The 22,093-nt window shown below is 38.1% G+C and overlaps 1 protein-coding gene across 1 annotated transcript in view; it reads right to left on the bottom strand.

Moving 5' to 3' along the window:
• Positions 1-22,093, bottom strand: part of KCNH7 (potassium voltage-gated channel subfamily H member 7) — a 312,240-nt gene that overhangs the window by 91,930 nt on the left and 198,217 nt on the right. The window contains exons 4-6 of the mRNA XM_067549879.1: positions 10,918-11,346; positions 5,184-5,204; positions 1,482-1,696 (exon numbers count right to left, since the gene is read on the bottom strand). Coding sequence (XP_067405980.1) covers positions 1,482-1,696; positions 5,184-5,204; positions 10,918-11,346 — 665 coding nt within the window. The remainder of the gene's footprint in view (positions 1-1,481; positions 1,697-5,183; positions 5,205-10,917; positions 11,347-22,093) is intronic.

Below are 22,093 nucleotides of genomic sequence, written 5' to 3'. Positions count from 1 at the left end.
AACAGCTGTTTGTAGCACAATCTTATATGTCAGATAGTTTCATAGAACGGACAATACTTAATGAGCGTCTATTCTTGCACTATACTCTCCTAAATACCCAAAGTGTGAATTGTGTGTATATATATATATATATATATATTCTATCTCTCTCGCTCTCTCCTTTATTGTATGTATATACACACACACTATCATTGTGCAGATCAGTTTGCTAGGGACGAATTGTGACCAGCCCTTGTGATCAGGCACAGGAATGGAGGGGCAAAAGAGACTCTCATAGTAACAGTTCCTGCACTCTCTGACATTAGGAAATACAGGGACTGCTTGTTCCTGATCTTCCCCTCCTTCACCTGGATCATGGGCCAATCCCCACTTTTCACTGAAGGGCATGCATACCAGAGGGACCAATCAGATTTATCTTATTCTGGTGAGATTATGTCCACTGGAGGCAAAATTTCTCCAGTCCTACTCCTGATACTGTGCAGGCTGCCTCTCCAAATACAAAAGGCTATGTTATAAAAGCCATTAATGTTTATGTTACAGTTTGCTAGACTTTGTCTACTGTACACATTTTTGTTAGGGTATGGCCTATCCTATACCAGACAGATTTGCTTTGTGTACATTTTTCAGCAGATTAAAACAAATGTCCTTCAAAATGGGCCAAATTTTCAGAGAGCTCAACTTGGCTTCAGTTACGCCGCTGACAGAAGTTATCACAGGCACACACAGATGCTAACAAGCAAAAGGTGCCAGCATATATTTGTATGCATGCAGATGGAAGCCATGTTCTAAAAAGCAGTGGACAACGGATGCGGTGTTTGCTTTTGCCCAAATTGTAAAAATGAAGTCCAAGGCATTCATATCTCATTTTGACAGCTATTTTTGTATATGTGTGTGAAAAAGTTATCCACAGAGAAAAGTATTATGAAAAGACAAGGAACTGGAACATAAATTGGGGGGCATAGTTATGACACCAATAGCAACAGCATAATCACATATCATTTACCACTACATCGTACTTCACGCTGTCAGCAGTTCAGAAAGTTGGCTGAGGAAAAGGACACAGAATGAAAAGCTACACAAAAAAAGTCATGTATTGATTCAGCCGGTACTGTCAGGAATCACTGATGTAGAGTCATTGTGGACACTGGGCTGCAATAAAATAAATGCCCAAAAACATGATAAACAGCAGAGTACCATCCCACAATCACTGAATGGTAAAAAGTTTTTAATTATTTACTTCACTTTGGAGTATAATAAGGAATTTTAGGAGAAGCTTAGTAATATCAACAAAACCATCCCTTTTACGACTGGCATGGAGAATAATTAAATTAGAAAGCACGAACCCCGATAATTCAAAATGTTTTGGAAACATCCATATCATTCATGATGAACAAGGTTTCAGAATAAACAATGTGAAAAATGAATTTAATAGAATTAAAATATAGAGAACAAAAAATATTGGATTGTAGACCAGATCTTACCTGGGTAACCTTCTCTGTTACATTGTGCGTTCGATCTTTCACCTTGGGTGCAATAATTGTTTTCTCTGAAGAAGGAGGCGATGAAGACTTTTTTTCATTTTTGATATCTGAAAAGTTCAGGGTGAGTTGAGGAATTTTGTTGATGGTGCTGTATTTGTTGAGGTTTGAATCTGATGTGGATCCCAATAGACTTGACTTGATATGATTAAAAGGCCCTAAAAATTGGAAAGCATATTTACTATTTGACAAATGGCGTGAATTAAAGTTGTCCACAATGTTTAGCTGATGAACCACAGAAACATGTATCTAAAGCAGTTAATCTAATATTTGTTTATAATAAAAAGGACTATATAAAAAGAGGACTTTTACTGGCTAAGAAGGGTCAAATTTGCTCTTGGATGTGTAGACATAATTCCCTTTGTCCATAGCCTACAGTTCTGTTCATTAAGTCAATGGATAAATCATGTCCATGGAAGCTGTGTACATCTATCCCTAAAAATTCTGAACCAGCCAGGTTTGCTGCGTCACAATATAGGTTGGAAATATAGTGTCCTTACTTTATTTATAAAAGTGATAGAAGGGCACGGGAACTGATTTTGTACAGGAATGGCTGTTCTGCCTTTGTGCTCAAGAGCATTTAATCTTCAGCCTTGTGACTCATCGAACAGCCAAGACACAAAGTTATTTTGCTATTACTGGTTAAGCACACATCTGTTGCTTATGTCTGTAAAATCATAAATTATAAAAGCTGAGCATATTTTGGTAATATTATTTGAATATTTGCCCTTTTTCCAACTCCTGCTAATTAGATCATTTCAGGTATTTTATACAATAGTCAATTAGCTCAGTGCAGATATGGTTTAAAATTATTTGACATCCATCTCCAAATAATTACAGTGGAGATGGAGAAACGGTAGTAATTTTAAATGCAAAAGGTTGAAGTGATTTTACTAAAACCAAGGATTTATCTATCTTATTAAGGTATTTTATAACCTGTGTTTGTCTTCATTGCTTGGTTTAATTAATCAAATATGACATCTAGGTCCCTTAGCATGATGCATCTATTGTGAAACCCTGGTACTTAATGCCTGCTGTGTCTTTATTTGCATACAGATTCTAAATCTCTTTTTTTCATACATGTGACCAGGAATATAATAGGGTCAGAAAATGGTACCAAAGAGTTTTTAATCAGTAATCTCATTCTCATGTTGGGTATTGAAGTCTACTCCAGAGAGGACCAATTTACCATTACTGCATTCTCAACAGATTGTGTTTTATTTATGTAATTTGTCTTATGGTCATTTGGCTAATGTTATAATCTGATCCACTTCTATAATGCTCCAGTATCAGCTAGCAATGGTCCAGAGTACAGAGATTCTAAATAAAATTAGATTCATAACTGGTTCTAAGGAATCAGCAGGTTTAAAAAAAATACAGTTAGTTAAATTAATCCATGGTACAACTCCACTAGAGCCAATAGAAACACACCCGGGATTAATTTGATCCAATGAACCGTATGTAAAACTACTAAAAAAATTTTAGAACTGTTTATTGAATTGAAGTTTTCATTAACTCTTGGTCTGCATCTTGTCTTTTTGGGCCCCAACAATAGACCAAAACCTAAGGTCCCTACCTCATTTTTTCTGAATAAGGGGCTTAGGATTTGACTTGTGAATATTCTGGAATGTTTCTGAAAAACCTCTTATACCTGTGCTCTAATTTTCAAGAAGTACTGTTAAAATGGTCATTCTCAAAAAAATGATTGAGAGAAATAGTACTTCCTAACATATTCCATATACATTTCAGAGTCTTGTATTACTTTAATAAGATTCATGATAGTTGTTCTAAAACAACCACAACTCAAACTCTTCATGAAATGGATGTCCATTAAATGGACGTCCATCACTACTTTCCAATACTGCACAGAGGCATTTGAATCTGTATAGCTGATCGTTACTCTACACTCATCTTATAAAAATGGTCTGGGAGCCAAAAAATGTGCTTGGTACAGAGTAATTTTTTTTAAAGAGGGGAATGGTACTGGAGAACTGTAAAGAAGTTTAGAGATCAAATCAATTAACCCTCTCTGAGAAATGGCTTTATTTCTTTGACTAGATCTTTGACTAGCGATTCACTAGATATTTAGTGATTTCCCCTCTGCAGTATTAATATCACAGGCTAGGATACAATAGTACCTTTTTCATTTGCACACTAGACTAAAATCTTCCTTTTTATCCTTTGGCTTAAAAAAAGATATTACAAGGTTTAAAATATTTTATTGACAATGAGTTAATAATGTTACTTGGTTAGAGGACATTAGTGGTTTAATCCCAAGTGTCTGGTTTGCAGTGACTGCAAATTATTCCCGAACTGTGATCTGCTCTGTATTTATTTTCTAGTAAAGAGATGTCCATGTCAGGGAGAGGAAAAAACAAAAGAAAAAATCCAAATACCACCACAGCTGACACTAATTGTGGACAGTTTCAGCAGAAAGGCCAGGGACTGAATAAACATGAAAAATGAAATATCCCTCCCCCACCTCAAGAAATCCCCCTAGATCAGGTGTGAGGCACATTGGTGGGGCAGTGTTGCACTGTCACTGCTTGTGCTGTACCTGTTCTGTAGGTTAACTGAGGACTTCACTGTCCTCTGATGTCAGTCCATCATCTTTCACCAGCAATAAATTCACTTACAAAAATTGTTTTACAGAAAAAAGACACTGCACTATATTTAAAACTCTGCTGACATACACAAGAAGCGAATGTAGTGATTTAATAATCCACTGATGATGAACTGCTTACAGAATTTAGCTCATGCACTACATGCAGTTTAGTAAGGAGACATTTTACCACAAACTTTTGCAGCATGCATGAAATCACGAACCAAACAGTTCTCATAATTAGTTACAAATAGTGCAATTGAATTAATTTGTCTGAAGCATTGTGCAAGAAGTGTTTTCCAGAAGTAGAAGAAGGCGATAGGGAATTAAATCCAAATTGCATATAAAAGGCACAGCTTAGCCACCTTTTCCTGTCATTTTTCTGGTGAATAGAAATTAATTTTGAATATTGATGTACATGATTAAGAGTTATTTCAATGTGGAATTGGCAATGAAGTTCATGCATGCACATTGTAAGACTACAGTAAGCTTGGAATCATACCCCCTGCCATCCAGGAGCGTGAAACTAGTTTTAAGGAGACAAAAGAGGAATAAATGAAGAGACTGCCACATGGGTCCTGATTATTATTTAATTTTCTTTCCTTGTAAGATGATAACTGAAAAGCATTAAATGTCTCATAACCATTGATTGTTCATTAAGGATCCAATTCTACACTCATTTCATAGACAAAATTCCCAGTGGCTTCAATAACAGTTTTGCCTGCATAAGGTCTGCAGCATTGAATTAGGTAAATCTCTCTCTCTCTTTTTTGTTAACGAACATTTAAGACGAACGAGTGTAATTATTATTTCATCATTTTTTCACTTCTTCCAAGGAGTGGTAGCTAATGTCGTGGCTATAGCTGAGGTATTAATTATGTCTCCAACAAACTAAAAGAAAGATCATTTCAGTAATGCACCTGTCCCTATAGAGGTCAGCAGGAGAATGGTGCATTTGTACAGTTCATACAGCAGGCAAATTAACATGCCAAAGAGTGTGGCAGCTGAAGCACTGGGTGGTACCTTTTATACTTATACATTACCTTTGACATTGCGACCATTGTCTGGTTTTCAGCATAAAAAAAATAAAGAAGAGAAGAGGAAAAAAAAAAAGAAAACTAAAATCTACATCAGAGAACACAAAATATATTGGTTGAAAATACGTATTTGACTGGAATTACCATATTTTTGCATCAATTTGACTTCCAATTAAGATTAAATCATTTTGATAATTAAGTAATTATATTCGATAACCTTTACAACTCATGGGGTAGATGCTCTGCTCTTGTCAACTATTATAACTCCATAATGGACCTATGACAATTCAGAGCAGTGAAGGATCTCCACCCTATGTCTTACCTCAGTAGCAAAATTCCAATACATTTTCCCCTCAACATGCCGATTTTGAGGTTGTTCCTCCAGCACTGCACTTTGAAGACAAAATTATCTTTCCATGAAGTGGCAAATCGCAAATTTTAATTAAATAAGCACCATAAGGCCAGATTTGCAAAGGTATTTAGGCACCCAAAGATGCAGATAGGTACAAGGGGGACATAGGCATCTAAATGCCCCTTTTGTCTCCTAAATCCAACATTTGGGCAGCACCAGCATTCACAAAATCCCTATGCAGCTGCCACCCTGCAGGTGCCTAAAGTCACTAGACACCTAAGTTTCCACCATTAAAGTTCATAGACTCATAGACTATACTGTCAAAAGGGACCATTATGATCATCTAGTCTGACCTCCTATACAACGCAGGCCATAGAATGTCACCCACCCACTTCTGTAATAGACCCCTCACATAAGACGGAGTTATTGAAGTCCTCAAATAATGATTTAAAGACTTCACGCTACAGAGAATCCACCAGCAAGTGGCCCGTGCCCCCATGCTTCAGAGGAAGGCGAAAACCTCCCAGAGCCTATGCCAATCTGCCCTCAGGCACCTAAATTTTGGCAGCTGGGAAGGCACACAGCTACCTCAAGGCACCAAGTGTCTAAGCCCCAGCAGGATTCAAAGATTAGGTATTCCCCCACCTATATTGCCTCTTGTGTCCCATACAGCTCCAGGCATGCCTAAATCTACATAAAATGGCCAGAGGTGGAGGTGCTTGTGCTTCTCTCCTTCCCTTCCCTCTGCTCCCCTTCATAATTTCTAGCACACTAGTTAGGATACTCATGTGGGATGTGAGAGACCCAGTTTCCAGTCCCTCCTGCTCCAATGAATATTAAACTACTTGTACACATTGGAATAGCTTCAACAGGAGAGCTTGCGAGATACCTACTCCAAAGCCCGGTGGTTAGGGCATGCTCCTGAAAGGTGGGAAACCCAATTTTAAGTCCCTGCTCCAAATTAGGCAGAAGGGGAATTAAACTTGAGTTTCCCACGTCCTGGGTGACTGGTCTAACCACTGGGCTTTGTGTTAGAGTGCACCAGCTCCTCCTCTTCCTCTTTTCTGACTTCGATGCCTAACTCCAGGAGAAGGTCCAAGACTGTGAATCCCAAATGGAGACATGGGCCCTCTGGCCCACACGTAGGCACTTGACTAATTTGGAGTGGTGGCTCTTAGGCCACATCACTCTTTTCAGCATTTCCTATTGGCTAGTTTGAGTGGTTCCCCGATCACCTTTTTGGCTTTTGTGAATCCTGTTCTTAAGTGCCTAATTCTCCCCTTTCATTTTACAACAACCTGGCCACCAACCTCAGGGGTGCAGTGTTGCAGCACCTAAGTATTTCTTGGTAACCCCACTCCAGTGAGATTTTGAAAAGTGTCTAGGTACCTAATTCAGCTTTGTGGATTGCACAGTTGTTCCTGTGATTTTCTTGATGCCTAAAAGTTAGGCACTGGGATACTCAGCATCACAATGTCTAAATCCCTTCACAGAGCTGGGTCTAGGTGCCCATGTACATCTTTAGGTACCTACAAATATCTTTAAATATGTAGGCTATAGGACCTATTCCAAATCCTTTAAAGTGAATGGAAATATTCCTACAGACTTTTTTGAGCTTTGGATCAGCCCCCTAGTTTGGATCCTCCAAAACTGAAGGATTATAATATTAGGGCTAAATGAGAATTGTTATATTTTGGCCCTGATCCTTTAGTCTTTAGGCTAGCAAAATATCCATTGTCTTCAATGGCAGTGTTATTTATCTAATGACTGAAGAAGCAGTTTCAGAATTTGTGAGACTCAGAAAAACAATCTACCATATTACAGGAGGAAAATGTTTTTAAAGTAGATGAATAGTTAAAGATGAGAGCTAAAATACTTGTGCTGAAAAAAGACTGGATTTTCTGTCAAGATTTACTTAGAGGAAAATATGTCATGTTATTTTCTTCAAGTTTTTAACAGGGTTGGAAGAAACAGTGAATATTCTGGGGTAGGAGAAAGGCAAAATTTTTGTAATTTCATTCCAGGAGGTTTCAAGCATGCAAAAATTCACATTTTAGTGAGATTTTTATGCATGGTATTTTCATGTCAAAACATGCACAAACTAGAAATTTCACAATGAGAACTGACTTTGATCATATAAAATTTTGAATTCCAAGATTCAAAATTTTACAAATCTGGCAGCTTCTGCTCAAGAAAAAGACCAGTTCCATTTTCATCAATAAAAAAGATCTAATTTTCACTAATAAAAGCCTGATTTTTGTTAAGCGAAACCTCAGCACTGAGCAGGTAGACCATTTTCACAAAATTACAATGATGTGCAATTACGCCCTTTCTCCCATTTAGAGGTTATCAAATATTTATTTAAAAATTTTGCATTTCCCAAAGGCCTGATTTTGTAGCCTTACAAATAACCCTTACTTGTTGGTTTCATTGCAGAATGGAGCACCATAGTTTTTAAACTATTAGTTACTGTATTAGAACAGTATTCTTCAAAAATGTAGTGCACTTGTGATAACATAAAGATAAGGCAATATTCACATGTGGTGGTTCTCCACTGAAAAGTTACTTTGTAAAAGTACTTTGTTACTGTAAAGGTAGGGTTCCATATTCATTGAGTCTCATTGATTTCCATACCAAAAAGGCTTCATCTATATGTAAAACCATGGGTCAGGTCCTCAGCCCCTGCTCCAGCCCCATTAGGCCATGGGAGCAGCCCAAGTGGAGGGAAAACTGCCATGACAGATACCTGGCAGGGAGCTGACTGTGTTCTACCTGCTTTTGGCCCTTGGATAAATATGGCATGTCTGGAGCATGAATCCCCATTGGCATACATGGCTAGTGGGCTGTTAGCATCTGGGGTGATATAGCATAGGACTTAGGGAGCACAAAAGGTCTGGCACACCCCAGGACTAAGCCCATTTTTCTTCTAGCTGCCAGCTGCCTGGATTATTTTTCTCTCATGCATCATCAATAGTAATACAGATTCTGCAAGCTAAATTAGGACCTCAACCACACCTGTTCAAAAACCCAGCCTTTGGTAGGTTGCACAGGTGTTACTGAGGACATAATCTGAAGACACTAAGGTTGCCCAGGTGTAGCTGAAGGCCTAAATTGCCTGCAGAAGTTATAATAATGGTGCTGGTGTTTGAAACGTAAAGAACTTATCTTTAGCTGGAGGGTAGGACAGGTAGCTAATATAGCCTTCCTCTGGCTTTTTACTTTCATACAGAGTAAATTTGATATGGAAACCAGTGAACCACACTCAAATGAATTTAGAAAGTCACTCTTCCATTCTTAGTGAGCCACTTTTCAGCATAGAACTGCATTTTAAAACAAGTTGATAACTGTAGTTTCAGTATTTTTGAAGTATATATAGATAGGTAGCTGGGCCACATGACATGACATAATTGGTACTCTCAATTAGCCTTGCCTTCTATGGTAAACAAATTTGAACCCAGCTGGATTAGTTCAGTTACCAGCAAACTAAATGACCTTATTCTAGCTCTGTTAGAATCCTATTAAACAGGCTCCATTAATATTTAAGATTGAGGAAGTGTAAAAATATTTTAAATTTGAAGGCTACATTTCAGGGTTCAATCAGGACATTTAATTGTTTGTGTAAAATTCCTAATTATGAAGGATCTTTATTCACATGGAATAGTGAAAGGAAATGTATTAGCCTCAATAATGTGCCTCCTTGGGCCAGAAGTTTTGCTCGATTAGGACCACAAAATTTGTCCTTGTATGATTGCAGATGACCTTGACTTAGGATTTTATATGCTCTAGCTACAGTACATGCAATGTGTCAAAATCATCTGGATTGGGTGCCCAGAAAAAAAATGTTGTGTCAAATCCTGCTTGCCTTAGTTTGTGAATAAGGTGAGTAGGATTTGGATTTATAGGCTATCGAGTCATTCTAATGTTTTCACTGGCCCAATTCATATGTAATTATTCAACTATTTAATTAAAGTGGAACAACTTCAACAGGAGAGACTGAGGAAGCCACACATCAAATATCCCATAGCCCAGTGGTTGGGGCACTCACCTGAGAGGTGACAGATTCCTATTCAAATTCTTTTCCCTCAGTAGAAGCGGGACTTGAACCAGGGGTCTCCTGGGTGAGTACCCTATTCACTAGGCCAAAAGTTATAAGGAAGGATCTCCTCCTCCTCCTGCTTTATTTTGGGCCCCACATGCAACTTAAGCAGCCAAATGCCTATATTCCATAATGAATATAGAGAGATAGGTGCCTCCTGGCAGTCCAGACTGACGAGCCAAACACAAAGGGAAGGGTGGAGCTTTGTATACATCCCTCTGGTTGGCTTCTCCCAGTGGTTAGCTTAGTGAATTGGCCTTGTGGATTGTAGTTCAAAGTACCTATTTCTCCCCATTTTTTATATAGGAGCCTAGGTACCTAACTCAGGCTTGGTGGATTGCAGTGTTGTTCCTATGCTTTTTTAGGTGCCTAAAAGTTGTGTTGCAATGCTTAGTGTCACAAAGTCTTAGTCCCTTTGTGGATGCCAGTGTCATTGAAAACTTTATGCGATGGGGCTTAGTGTTTTCCATGCAAACCCATTTTCTATTTCAAAGGTTCCCCCAGTTCCCAGGGCCCACAAACTTCTTTCTCCAAGATTTTCTTGCTCCTGGGTCTCTCAAACTTCCTCACTCCTGGCACTGGAAACTATAGAGCCCACTCTCCTGAAACTCTTTGAGTGACTAGAAGTGACTAGCTCAGAAGGAAAGACCTATGGAAAATTCTTCTGGTTGGAAGTGACAATGTATAGTATATAAAGGTCCTGAATCACCTCTCATTTGCTCCAATTTTACACTGGTGTAACTCCATAGATTTCGATGGAGTTATTGCTGACTTGTACCAGTCTCAGTAAAAAATATCAGGCCCTGTGTCAGTTAAAAAAACCCGTGAACAACACTGGACTATTATCACAAGGAGAATATTATACAGATGTCAAGGGTTATAATGAAAATTGCATGATGTTATACTTATTATCTGAGAAATAGCATTTCATATAATTAAAGACCATATTGTAATGTATATGACCGAAAGGGGCAGAATTAAGGTTCCACATGCAATTTTAACTTAGTCATTTCCTGTCTTTTAAATGTTTACAGCAATTTTGCAACCACTGGCCCTGATTTTGCCACATTTCCATTATGTGCTATGATGTAAGCTACCACCCCAGGAGAAAGGTAGTACTCAACATAAATAAGGGTGAGAAGACCGGGCCCTTACTGTTTTCTTAGTATAATTTTTAATTGACTTTGGAAAGTCTGTTATATTAAGTTTTAAGGAATAGTGATAACTTAAACAACAATGGAACAATCCCTCTTCAGGTATATCACAGAATATTTATTAATTTTCAAGCCTACCTTCACTTGCATGACGGTCCCTAAAAACATTTTTGGGATGGACGTTAAATCCTTCTATATCGTGTACTGAAGATGCTCTCCTTATACTACAAATGCTTTCCTTTGATCTGGAATGAGTTAGTGGTGTACTTGTCTGCAGCATGTCTGGGTAAAGTCGGTCCCATTGCCGTTTAGGTGAGGAATGGTCAAGAGGTCCTGATATATTAACCAAAGGAGAACATTTGCTGGGCTGTATCAGTGCTTTTGTGTCATCCACTTCAGAAGGGCTACAGCTTTCTTTTGTGGGGGATTTAAAGCACTTCATAGCCACTGAGTCATCACTGTGCTTAGATGAAACTACCACCACTGCATCAGGGTCTTCTTGTGGCAAAGACTGCTTTCTGTATGTTAAGAGTCTCAGTCCAGGTAACTTGAATCCGAAAAGTTTGCCTAGATATAAATTAAACAAGAAAAGATTAATTACTAGAATGAGTTACTTATGATCAAAATCTTAGTTTCTCTCACAATGCCAATATGATGTATAGGAGCACCAGTCATAAGTCATCTATTAACACAAATCTAATAGTGTGTGCTGTTTAGCAAGAGAATGCACAATTAAGAAATGTTATATACAAGTAGTATTGCTTTAGTTATCTTTAGACAGGTTTAGGCCTCAGCTAAACACAAACTTTTGTGCTCAGTACAGGGGTAACCAGGTGGCATACATTGCCTGTTTTACAAGAGATCAGACTAGATTACCTAATGGTTCCTTATGGGTTTACAAAATCCATGAATCCATGAAAGTCATGATATAACATTTAATTGCCACATTACTAGACAATCATGTCCTTAAATAACATATTTGTGTGTTTTTATAGTCAGATTAAACTTCATTCACTTTAAAATGTATCTTTGCTATTTCATTGAAATCCATTTATTTACTCTATAACTTAAACTGAAAACTTACACATCCTAATTCTCCAGACAGAAAAACTAAAGTTGAGTTTGTTTTACCATGTTCCCAGTCTAACAGAAACCTATTTCATGTGTGTACCTTTAAATTGTGTTTTTTCTCTAGACATTTATGAATAGAAAAGAATCAGATTTTACTCTCTGTTACACCCATGCAACATAAATACCTTCAATTCATTTGCACATGTATACATAACTAAGCATAACATATTGCATCTCAAGGCAGGCTGTATGATGATGAATGGATGATAATGCACCACAATACAAGTAGATGAGGAAGTATATAAAATGGATTAATTAAAGGAAATGTGGGTATGCCCATAGGCATGGACAAGGGCAAGGGGTGGGTGGAGAATTGTAAAAAACACCAAACAAACAAACAGCAAATATTTCAAGTATCATGTAACCCAACCAACAAAGGGAAGCACCAATGCCTGTGACATACAGAGAAAACAGTAACACGAATTACCTGAACAGCTAGTCAAATAATGTAAAAACCAACATCAAATAATTAAAGAGATGAAAGATGCCACATTTAATTGAATAAACAGTTTGATTAATATTTATCTATTTTTCTCTGGATTTTATACTGCCACCCATCACCATAGTATTTGAGCACCTATTCAGTTAAATCAATAGCAATAGTGAAGTCCGTAGTGGATGTCATGGAGTCTCTGACACTTCTCCTTTTTTGGGGTAAAAACTCCGTTTGGGATAGGGTTTTTGTTTTTGATTGTTTTCACTCATTTTTGATTGATAGTGTTTGTTGCTAGTTAATTATTATTAATCTATAACACTGAGGTTTGTCTGCTCATGCTTTGATTCATCAAAAGACAGTATACTGAAATGTTTTGAAATGTTATGTCTTGCAGGGAAGCATATGCACAATAGCTAATGCAGAGCAAATTATGGTACTGCTTAGTTTATTTCAGTTTGAAAACTAAAGTACTATACAGTCAGTATTTAACTTCTGATTTTTAATACTAAAGAAAGGTATGTGAGATTTACCTACTGTACGCCATGGGGAGACCTTCATGCATATCCAGTGTACTGTATACACAAAAATCTCGATTGCATAAATCAAGAGAGAAACATGATGTGGACAGCTGTTGGATATGCCAGTTTTCAATCTGTGCAATCAGGATTCAATAACAGTGCATCTTGGGAGCTGTTTTGAAAGCTTTCTTATATATTTCCCCTAACAAATTATGTATACTTGAGTAAATTGCCCACAATTAACAATTAGTGAAGTACATAAAAATCATTTTATAGGTTTTTTAATGTACACGAAATTGAGTTACAAAGCAGTTTATAAATCAATTTTGCAGGCTTATTACATCGAAGGTCAAACAATTACTATAAATCTTTTTCATCAATTACATTGTACTCCTTTAAAATACCATTCATAAGATTTCCTTGCATTAGATACTGTTAAAGGCTTTTTACTGGCACGCTCTATTTTAGTCATATTCATGGTGGTACAGATGGTCTTTTCTGCTTCACTAGGTTAATATGATCATGTTATACTGCATTACTGATTTAGCTGTCTAACTGTAGTTCAGCTGGAAAGAATACACAGCGCGAGTTTTGCTCATTGCTAAGACTTTCAGGCATGAAATAGAAAACACATATTAATATCTCTTTATTCTTCTTCTTTGAACTGAAATAAATTCTCTAAAAGCTAAAGTCCCCATTTTCTGCTTTTTAACTAGAATATCCTTTAAAATGGGAGGATTGTGACTCATGTTCAAAGTTGGACAATGAGCCCTACACTGTGCTTAATGTTCCTTACAAAAAAAATTCAGATTCCTTCTGCAGTATTGGAGCTGAAGCTAACAGAAAGACAAGCCATAATTGTGTGAGTTGCACAATGCATTCTAACATAACATAGCCTGATGCAAACATTCATGGCCCCAGGTCAAAAGTCCCAATGTAGACAAAAGTGTCAGTTGGAGTTTTCCCTACACAGAGACTTCAGGATCAGGTGCATTCTTTTGTTTTTGTAAAGCAGGAAGCCTCTATTTTAGATACGTATGCTGATTGAGGTAATTTTGATTAGTTCATGCTACTAAAATAATTTCAGATTTAACTGAATATTATTTAGTTTACTGTGAAGTTCATTGAATCATAGAATCATAGAAGATTAGGGTTGGAAGGGACCTCAGGAGGTCATCTAGTCCAACCCACTGCTCAAAGCAGGACCAACCCCAACTAAATCATTCCAGGCATGGCTTTGTCAAGCCAGGCCTTAAAAACCTCCAAGGATGGAGATTCCACTAACTCCCTAGGTAACCCATTCCAGTGCTTCACATCCTCCTAGTGAAAAAGCTTTTCCCAATATCCCACCTAGACCTCCCCCACTGCAAACTGAGACTATTACTCCTCGTTCTGTCATCTACTACCAATGAAAACAGCCTAGGTCCAGATGCCTGGATGGAGTTATAGATTGCATTATGCTAAACTCCATACAGTAATTGTTATAGGAATTATGGTTAGATTGCCACTTTCCTCCTGGTGCTGAGTAAAGATGGGCCATGTCAGGAGCAGTTCAGGGAAGGAAACCAGTCTCAGTTCCATCCCTGCTTTCCCCCCTTGCTCCAGTGAGTAAGTAATCCGCAACTGGCCTATGCTGGTAGCAGATTACATCATTCTTCATGCTGTCTCCGCTGAGTTGACCAACATGTGCACATATGTAAGAGTGTTATCCAAGGTCCTGCCCACTCCCTTCCCCTCTCTGCCCACTGCCTGCCCTCCTGAATGGGGGAATGTGAGGAGAAATACCATATACCCCACTTTCCCTTATGCAGAAAGCAGTGATGTGGGGAGGCCCAGAAGAAGAGTAAAGGGGCATCTTACACAGCGTAAACTCCCTAAGTATAAAACCAGGCCAAGTGATTCATACTTTTGTCCATAATCTGTTTTAATAAGTATGGACATTTTACTTTAAATGTATCAGTTGGGAATGAAGCTAGATTATTTTTCACGTATAGTTTGTATTCCGTCCTTTCCATGACATCAGGTGAGAAAAGCTAGAGTTCAAGTCTAAATGTCATTGGAGTCCCTATAAATATAGATTTGCTTCTCTTCTTTGCTGATTTTTTCACCAGACCTACAACTGCCCACTTGGAGGAGCACCTCCTTATGGGCTGCAGCCGTTTATCCCCTTCTCGCTTCACATGCTCCACAGACGGCCTGCGCTGCATGGAGGAAGAAATTGCCCTGGGGCACTGCTGTGTTTCTGACTGCATCCAGAACTTTTCTCTGACAATGAGTCAGCCATAAAAGACCTCATAGTGACCTTTTTCCTCCACACCTCCTTCCCCAATGGTTCCTACAACAGAACAACAGTAGGAGCAGGAGATCTGAATCACTGTAGGTAATCCAGACTGTCCACTCCGCTCCTAGTAAGGCTTTCTATCATAGAACAATTTCCTCTGCTTCAGCATACCCTCCCTTTCTGGGTGCTTGGGTAATTTAATCAAATACTGCTCCTGGCAAGCTTGAGGGGGTTTCAGCCTCAGAGATCTTCCTACAGCTCTCCAAGGCATGTGGAAATTTCTCATGCTTCCAAGCTTCCTGACACCCGTCCTTAAGTGTCCACAGAGTGCTTGGAATGGGCTGGATCATTATTACTGAGAAACCTCTTCTTCATCAGAGGAAAATATGGTCTCCAGTCCAACATGAAGGAAGCCTGCTATCTTCCATAATCCTGGATTAAAGCATCATGAGAAAAAGCTCCAACAGCTAGTGGAGAACCCTAACTTAGCTTGTCTCCACAGAATTTTCAAATGAGCGTAAGACACAGCATTATAGCGGACAGAGTGAGCTGCAGCATTGTGTTCAGATCTGGGAAATGATGAACCTTCAGCTGTCTGATCTGACATGGATGTCGGAATGGTTAAAATTGTATTTCAGGTCTGATTCTGTGCGAAGGGTCAAATAGGGAGATTAGGGAGACATAGCCTTCCTAGGCCTGAGAGAGGAAACTACAGAAGGCCAATGGCTTCAGACCTTAGGATTGGTGCTAAATGGAAACATACAGAGCAGCTGGAAAAGTTCTCTTTTCATGTCACAAGAGTGATGGTGTTCCTGCCATGTTTTAAAACTAATGTTCCTACATCATCTGATGACTTTCCAGACGCTTCTCATGGATAGTCTCAAAGATGTAAATTACTCTTTGCAAAGAGGACATTCCAGCAAAATAACCGATCTGAACAAGGGCTTCCATGGTAACCTCATGCACCTAAGTTACAAGAAATTCCTAAGCCTGTGTCCTACATTGAAGTTCTGCATCAATGAATGGTAATGACGTTTGGTCTGAGTATTGCCCCAAGGGTCTTTACTATGGTGATGGCACCAGTTATATAGCTCCTAAATTCTCCAAAGGCAGAAATGTTTATTTGCTTATACAACATTTTCATTGCAGCGGAGTCAGAGATGTGCCTAAGGCTGAATATCTCAATTTCAATACACTTGCTGAAGGCACTGAAATTTCTGGTGAATGAAGAAAGCCTTTCCTTAACCCAGTATCTCTGCTCAGTATTTCTCAGTACATAGTGCATTCCAGGTCTCTTACCTTAACATTCCATTCTCCAAAAAGGCACCCATAACAACATGTGTTGGGAGGCAGTATCAGCTCCACCAAAGGTATTTAGCAAGGTTACGTGGTATCTCGGGTAGCTATGCTGCCTTTGTTTCTTTTTCACTCTCTAATACACAAACCTGTAAAGATGATTTCTGAGGCTTGAATAAAAATGCCTAGCTGGGAAGGAAGAGTGAACCTCTCTCAGGCTACTTGGCTGGACTTAATGTGGTGTTTCTTCCTCCTAAGCTGTCGGTCTTTTCTAGATGACCCACTCCAGAAATACTAAACAGGACCTCAAAGGTGCCAGAGTGCCTCCTATGCACAACAGAGTCAGATGTGAGAGTTGTCAGTGGTTTTACTTAGCACAAGTCAGAGCTTCTTTCGGTCTGGAGAGCCCTAAAACCATACTGCAGATGTCCATGGGGTGCCCATGTCCAGGTGCTGTCAGGTAACAATAATGTGCATCATTTGTGACCAAACTTGTGATAAGCAGATCAGAGTGAATGACAGATCTGGCCATATAACCTTGGACGTTATGAAAACAGCCTGCCTGGCTGCTATATAATCACAATAACTGGCCCCTTATAAATAGGATTCTTAGACAAAGGATGTGATAGTTATCACCTTGTCCACAGCTGGATCTGTTCAGCAGCTCTTATAATCACAGCACTTCAAAATTCTTCCTGCTTTCCAGTACTTCATTACTTTCATCAGTACTTCCTGGTCAGGCCAGACAGTTCCCTGATAAACATCCCTGACTGACTATCCAGACCAGAAATTTACTCAATAACGCAAGTCTTCTCAGACTTCCCCTGAAGCTGAGCCAAGTGACCTATTTGTGAGAGCAGCAGAGGGACTGCTCTTCGGAGAAGGACTTTCTGATGATTGCATGTAGGGAATCATTCCAAAATGCAAGTTAATCAGAAATGCAGATGCAGGCTATAGTTGAACTCCTGCTTTCAGGCTGGAATAAAACATCTAACCACTCATACAACTAAGTGTATACGGGTTTTGTTATGTCAACAGACTCAGAATCAAGAGGAACCAATTTATTTTCAGGAATAAAATCCCTAAACATTGACTACCTGGACAAAGTAATAGATATTGAAATATGTTGCATATAGCCATTAAGGCATATGCTTAAACCATAGCCTCTGCCTTCCCTAGGATTACCAGACCAGGGAATAAGGCGTGATAGTTATGATCACTTCTATGTTTTTCCCACCTCTTTTTATACACACGCAAACATAGAGGCATGTACACACGTGAGTCATTTTCTTGGTCCCCTAATTATCTCCTTTGTTTGCTTTGTTTTTCTCTCCCTCCTTACAGGAAGAGGAAAGCATCTCCAGGTGCCAGATTGGAAGCCAGAGTAAGATAAAGGACCCTCCAACGTCCACTAATTCTCAGCTACCTCCTCTGAGTATTTCTTCATCGACTGTAACTCTATAACATGGACTTTTAGTTCTGGCACTTGTGTTACTCTATTTCCCTTTTCTGGGAAATTTTAAATTGAATTTTTATTCCACTTTAAATTCTTCTGTAGCGTCCATGTTTCTGGGACAATAACTGCCTTGTTTATTCCTCCTTGTATGTGGGAATATTATGCTATCTCAACACAATGTGTTTGTCTCAACACATTGACAATATACAGATGACACTTTCAGACCTATGACATTAATAAATGCTTATATGTTTATGTTTATAAGCATATGTTTATTTTATCTCTCTACCTGTCTATTCAGTTTTTATTATGTTGTTCCCTGTTGCTAATATTAAAAGTTTACTAGGCATATTAGGTTCCGCCATCCCACCCCGTTTCCAATTTCAAATCAGTGAAAAGGAAGATAAGCCATATTTATAAGAGACTCCAGTTATACTAGGTGTCAACTTTAACTCCATTCATCTCATGTCATATAAAGTGCTAGGTGGAAAAGTACATATTTTTATTCCCCTCAAATAGAAAATATCGCTTCTTACTGTAATCTTCTTTCTTTGACACAAATTAACTTAAAAAATGAACACATTTATTTGTAAATAATTATTCAATGAAAAAAGTCATCACAATAAATATTATATGCAATGAATTATTCAGCTAGCACTATCCCTTAGTGTCTTCTACCACAAAGTTCAGTTGTCTTGAAATATGAGAGAGAATCTATTCTATTTATCATTTCAAGGTTGCAAGAAGTTCCCAGCCTTTACCCTTAACTAGATAACCAGACTTTATCAAATAGATAGCGTTGCTTTTGTCTGCAAGACCATGAAATGAAAACCCTAGGAGGAAGGTCTCTTTATGAAGTCACGTTCCAAACACTAATTCAGACATCTAGACAGATTTCCATCATATGATTTATTTCACCTCTAGATAAATAGATTTCTATGCTCTGTTTTTTCAGGACGTAAAGTGAGAATAAGCTGACAACCTTCACTACATTTGGGTTTTATCTTCATGCAGCTGTATCAGGCTGAGATCAGATTTAATAGTTCAAGTGTTGTAGCTACTGTTTTGCTGAAAAGAGTATTCAGAGAGCTGTGGCAAGAGCTGAACTTTGACTTACTTTCTGGCAGAGTAATGTAAAACTTGGTAAGACCTTGAAATAATAGACACAGAACACAAGAAGTAACAGGATAACAACAGATAGATTTACCTGAAGAAGAGCCACTTGAAAGGTTGTTGCCATCTGAAATACAATTAAACTAGATTTACAGACAGCACTAGATTATAAAAGCACGTTAAGAAATAAGCATTTAACAGGAGCTTTAAAAATGTGTGTGCTGAGATTGTTTACGAAAGAAAACAAGGGAGAATATCATTTTTCGACACATTGTCTAAGCAAATTATAATAGTCTGAAAGTATATGGGGCTTGCAGGAGAACTGTTCTAAAAACACATTACCTTTTCTACTTGCAAAATTTAAGAATTGTTCAGTTTGTTGCATAAAATAGGGTCAATTTCCCTTGTAAGAACTCTTTGTGTTAGTGGAATGGCTCCGGTATAAAACTTGAGTAAATGAAATAACAGTCAAGCCTACATTCAGTAAAATTGAGCTATTTATATTTGTTTACTGATCTTTGTCAAGCGCTTTAAGAACTCTAGGTGAAAAAGTACTATGAAAGTGCTAATTATTATTGTTATCCCATTTTAAAGAGAGGAAAGCTTTGATGGTGAAAAATCTGAGTGATTTGTTTGGCAACTATTTGAGGTAGGGGGTAAGGCCCTCTGGGTCAACATTCATTTACTATGTAACCTTGGAAAAGTCACATAATCCCTTAGTGCCTGAGTTATTTCATCTGTATAAGGAAACAGCATGTATGCTTACCCACCCTTGTCAAGTGCTTTGAGATCTACAGATGGAGGGACCAAAAGGTGAAGAACTCTTAACTTGTGTGTATACTACACTCCTTAACAAAATAGGGAAACAATTCTAAAATTACAGATTGGAAAAATAAGAGGCAGTGATTATAATAAACTTTTGTTTCATTATGTAGTATATTTATTTATTTTGATTTATTTAAAATTATGCCTGTACAGCAATATGGGACCATATAAAAATAAATAATCAGAGAATCGTAGGATTGGAAGGATCTCAAGAAATCTTCTAGTCCAGTGCCCTGCACTCAAGGCAGGACCAAGCATTATCTAGATCATCCCTGACAGGTATTTGTCTAACCTGCTCTTAAAAATCTCCAATGATGGAGATTCCACAATCTCTCTAGGCAATTTATTCCATTGCTTAACTACTCTGACAGTTAGGAAATTTTTCTGAATGTCCAACCTAAACTGCTCTTGCTGCAATTTAAGCCCATTGCTTCTTGTCTTATCCAGAGGTTAAAAAGAACAATTTTTCTCCCTCCTCCTTTAATAACCTTTTTTTGTACTTGAAAACTGTTATCATGTCCTCCCCCGGTCTTCTCTTCTCCAGACTAAAGAAACTCAGTTTTTTCAATCTTCCCTTATAAGTCATGTTTTCTAGACTCTGAATCATTTTTATTGCTCTTCTCTGGACTTTCTGCAATTTGTCCACATCTTTCCTGAAATGTGGCACACAGAACTGGACACTATACTCCAGTTGAGGCCTAATCCATGCAGAGTACAGTGGAAGAATTACTTCTTATGTCTTGTTTACAACATTCCTACTGATACATCCCAGAATGATGTTTACTTTTTTTGCAACAGTGTTACACTGTTGGCTCATATTTAGCTTGTGATCTACTGTGGCCCCCAGATTGCTTTCTTTCCTAGGCAGTCATTTCCTCTTTTGTATGCTTGCAACTGATTGTTCCTTCCTACGTGGAGTACTTTGCATTTGTCCTTATAGAATTTTATCCTATTTACTGTAGACCATTTCTCCAGTTTGTCCAGATCATTTTGAATTTTAATCCTATCCTCCAAAGCACTTGCAATCCCTCCCAGCTTGGTATCATCTGCAGACTTTAGAAGTGTACTCTCTATGCCATATCTAAATTATTTATGAAGATATTGAACAGAGCCATACTCAGGACAGATCCCTGAGGGACTCCACTCAATATGTCCTTCCAGCTTGACTGTGAACCACTGATAACTACTCTCTGGGAACGGTTCTTCAACCACCTCAAAGTAGCTCCAACTAGGCTGTGTTTCCCTAGTTTGTTTATAAAAAGATTGTGTGAGACAGTATCAAAAGTCTTACTAAAGTCAATCTATCGCTTCCCCCTATCCACAAGGCTTGTTACCCTGCCAAAGAAAGCTATTAGGTTGGTTTGACACAATTTGTTCTTGACAAATCCATGCTGACTATTACTTGTCACCTTATTATTTTCTAGGTGTTTGCAAAGTGATTGCTTAATTATATGCTCCACTATCTTTCCGGGTACTGAAGTTAAGATGACTGGTCTGTAATTATCCATATTCCTCTTTTTATAGATTGGCACTCTATTTGCCCTTTTCCCATGCTCTGGAATCTCTCCCATCTTCCATGACTTTTAGAAGATAATTGCTAATGGCTCAGATATCTCCTCATATCTCTTAAAACCAATGTCCAAAATATGAAATCTTCCAAAATCCATCCAAATTAGGCTTCTCCCATCATCCAATACAAACCACTCCACCCAAGCTCAAGTGGTAGCTTGATGTTTCCACTATATTTTTTCTGCGAGCATGAAATCTCCTAATTTCTCATAGCATTTTAATTTTGCAAATAACACTGTTCAAAATATTCAATATTAACACTTGCTATTATTGAAAATAATTAGGTCATAAATTGACATTCCATCATGGGTTTGTCAGGCACTCTAATAACTGCCTTCATGCCTTCTTCAGTGCTGCTCCCTACAACCAAGTATGACTTTCTTTGATCAATTTGTAAAGCTACTGCCCTGTCCTTTAATCCCATTAGAACCTACCACTACTGTTATACCTACAGTAAACTGCCTAAAGATAATGACTAGCCCAGTGTTAAAAAATTATTAATCTTAATTTATATAAAAAAAAAAAAGTAAAATTACATGTAATCTATGTAAGTAGTTTATCTACGTCATCATGTGTTCCTGTTTTCCTTGTCTTTCTGTCTCCAGTTCTCTCCATTGAGTGCTACAACCTGTGACATCCTGTTTTTGTTTAATCTGCAATCTTTCTAGGGCAAAGATTACCTTTTTTAA

The sequence above is a fragment of the Emydura macquarii genome, unplaced genomic scaffold, assembly GCF_026122565.2.
Source record: "Emydura macquarii macquarii isolate MOO-44397 ecotype Brisbane River unplaced genomic scaffold, CSIRO-AGI_Emac_v2 contig_1253, whole genome shotgun sequence".
In the NCBI taxonomy this organism is placed as follows: domain Eukaryota; kingdom Metazoa; phylum Chordata; order Testudines; family Chelidae; genus Emydura; species Emydura macquarii.
Note: the sequence above shows the minus strand (reverse complement) of the source record. Positions and strands in the feature narration are given on the sequence as shown.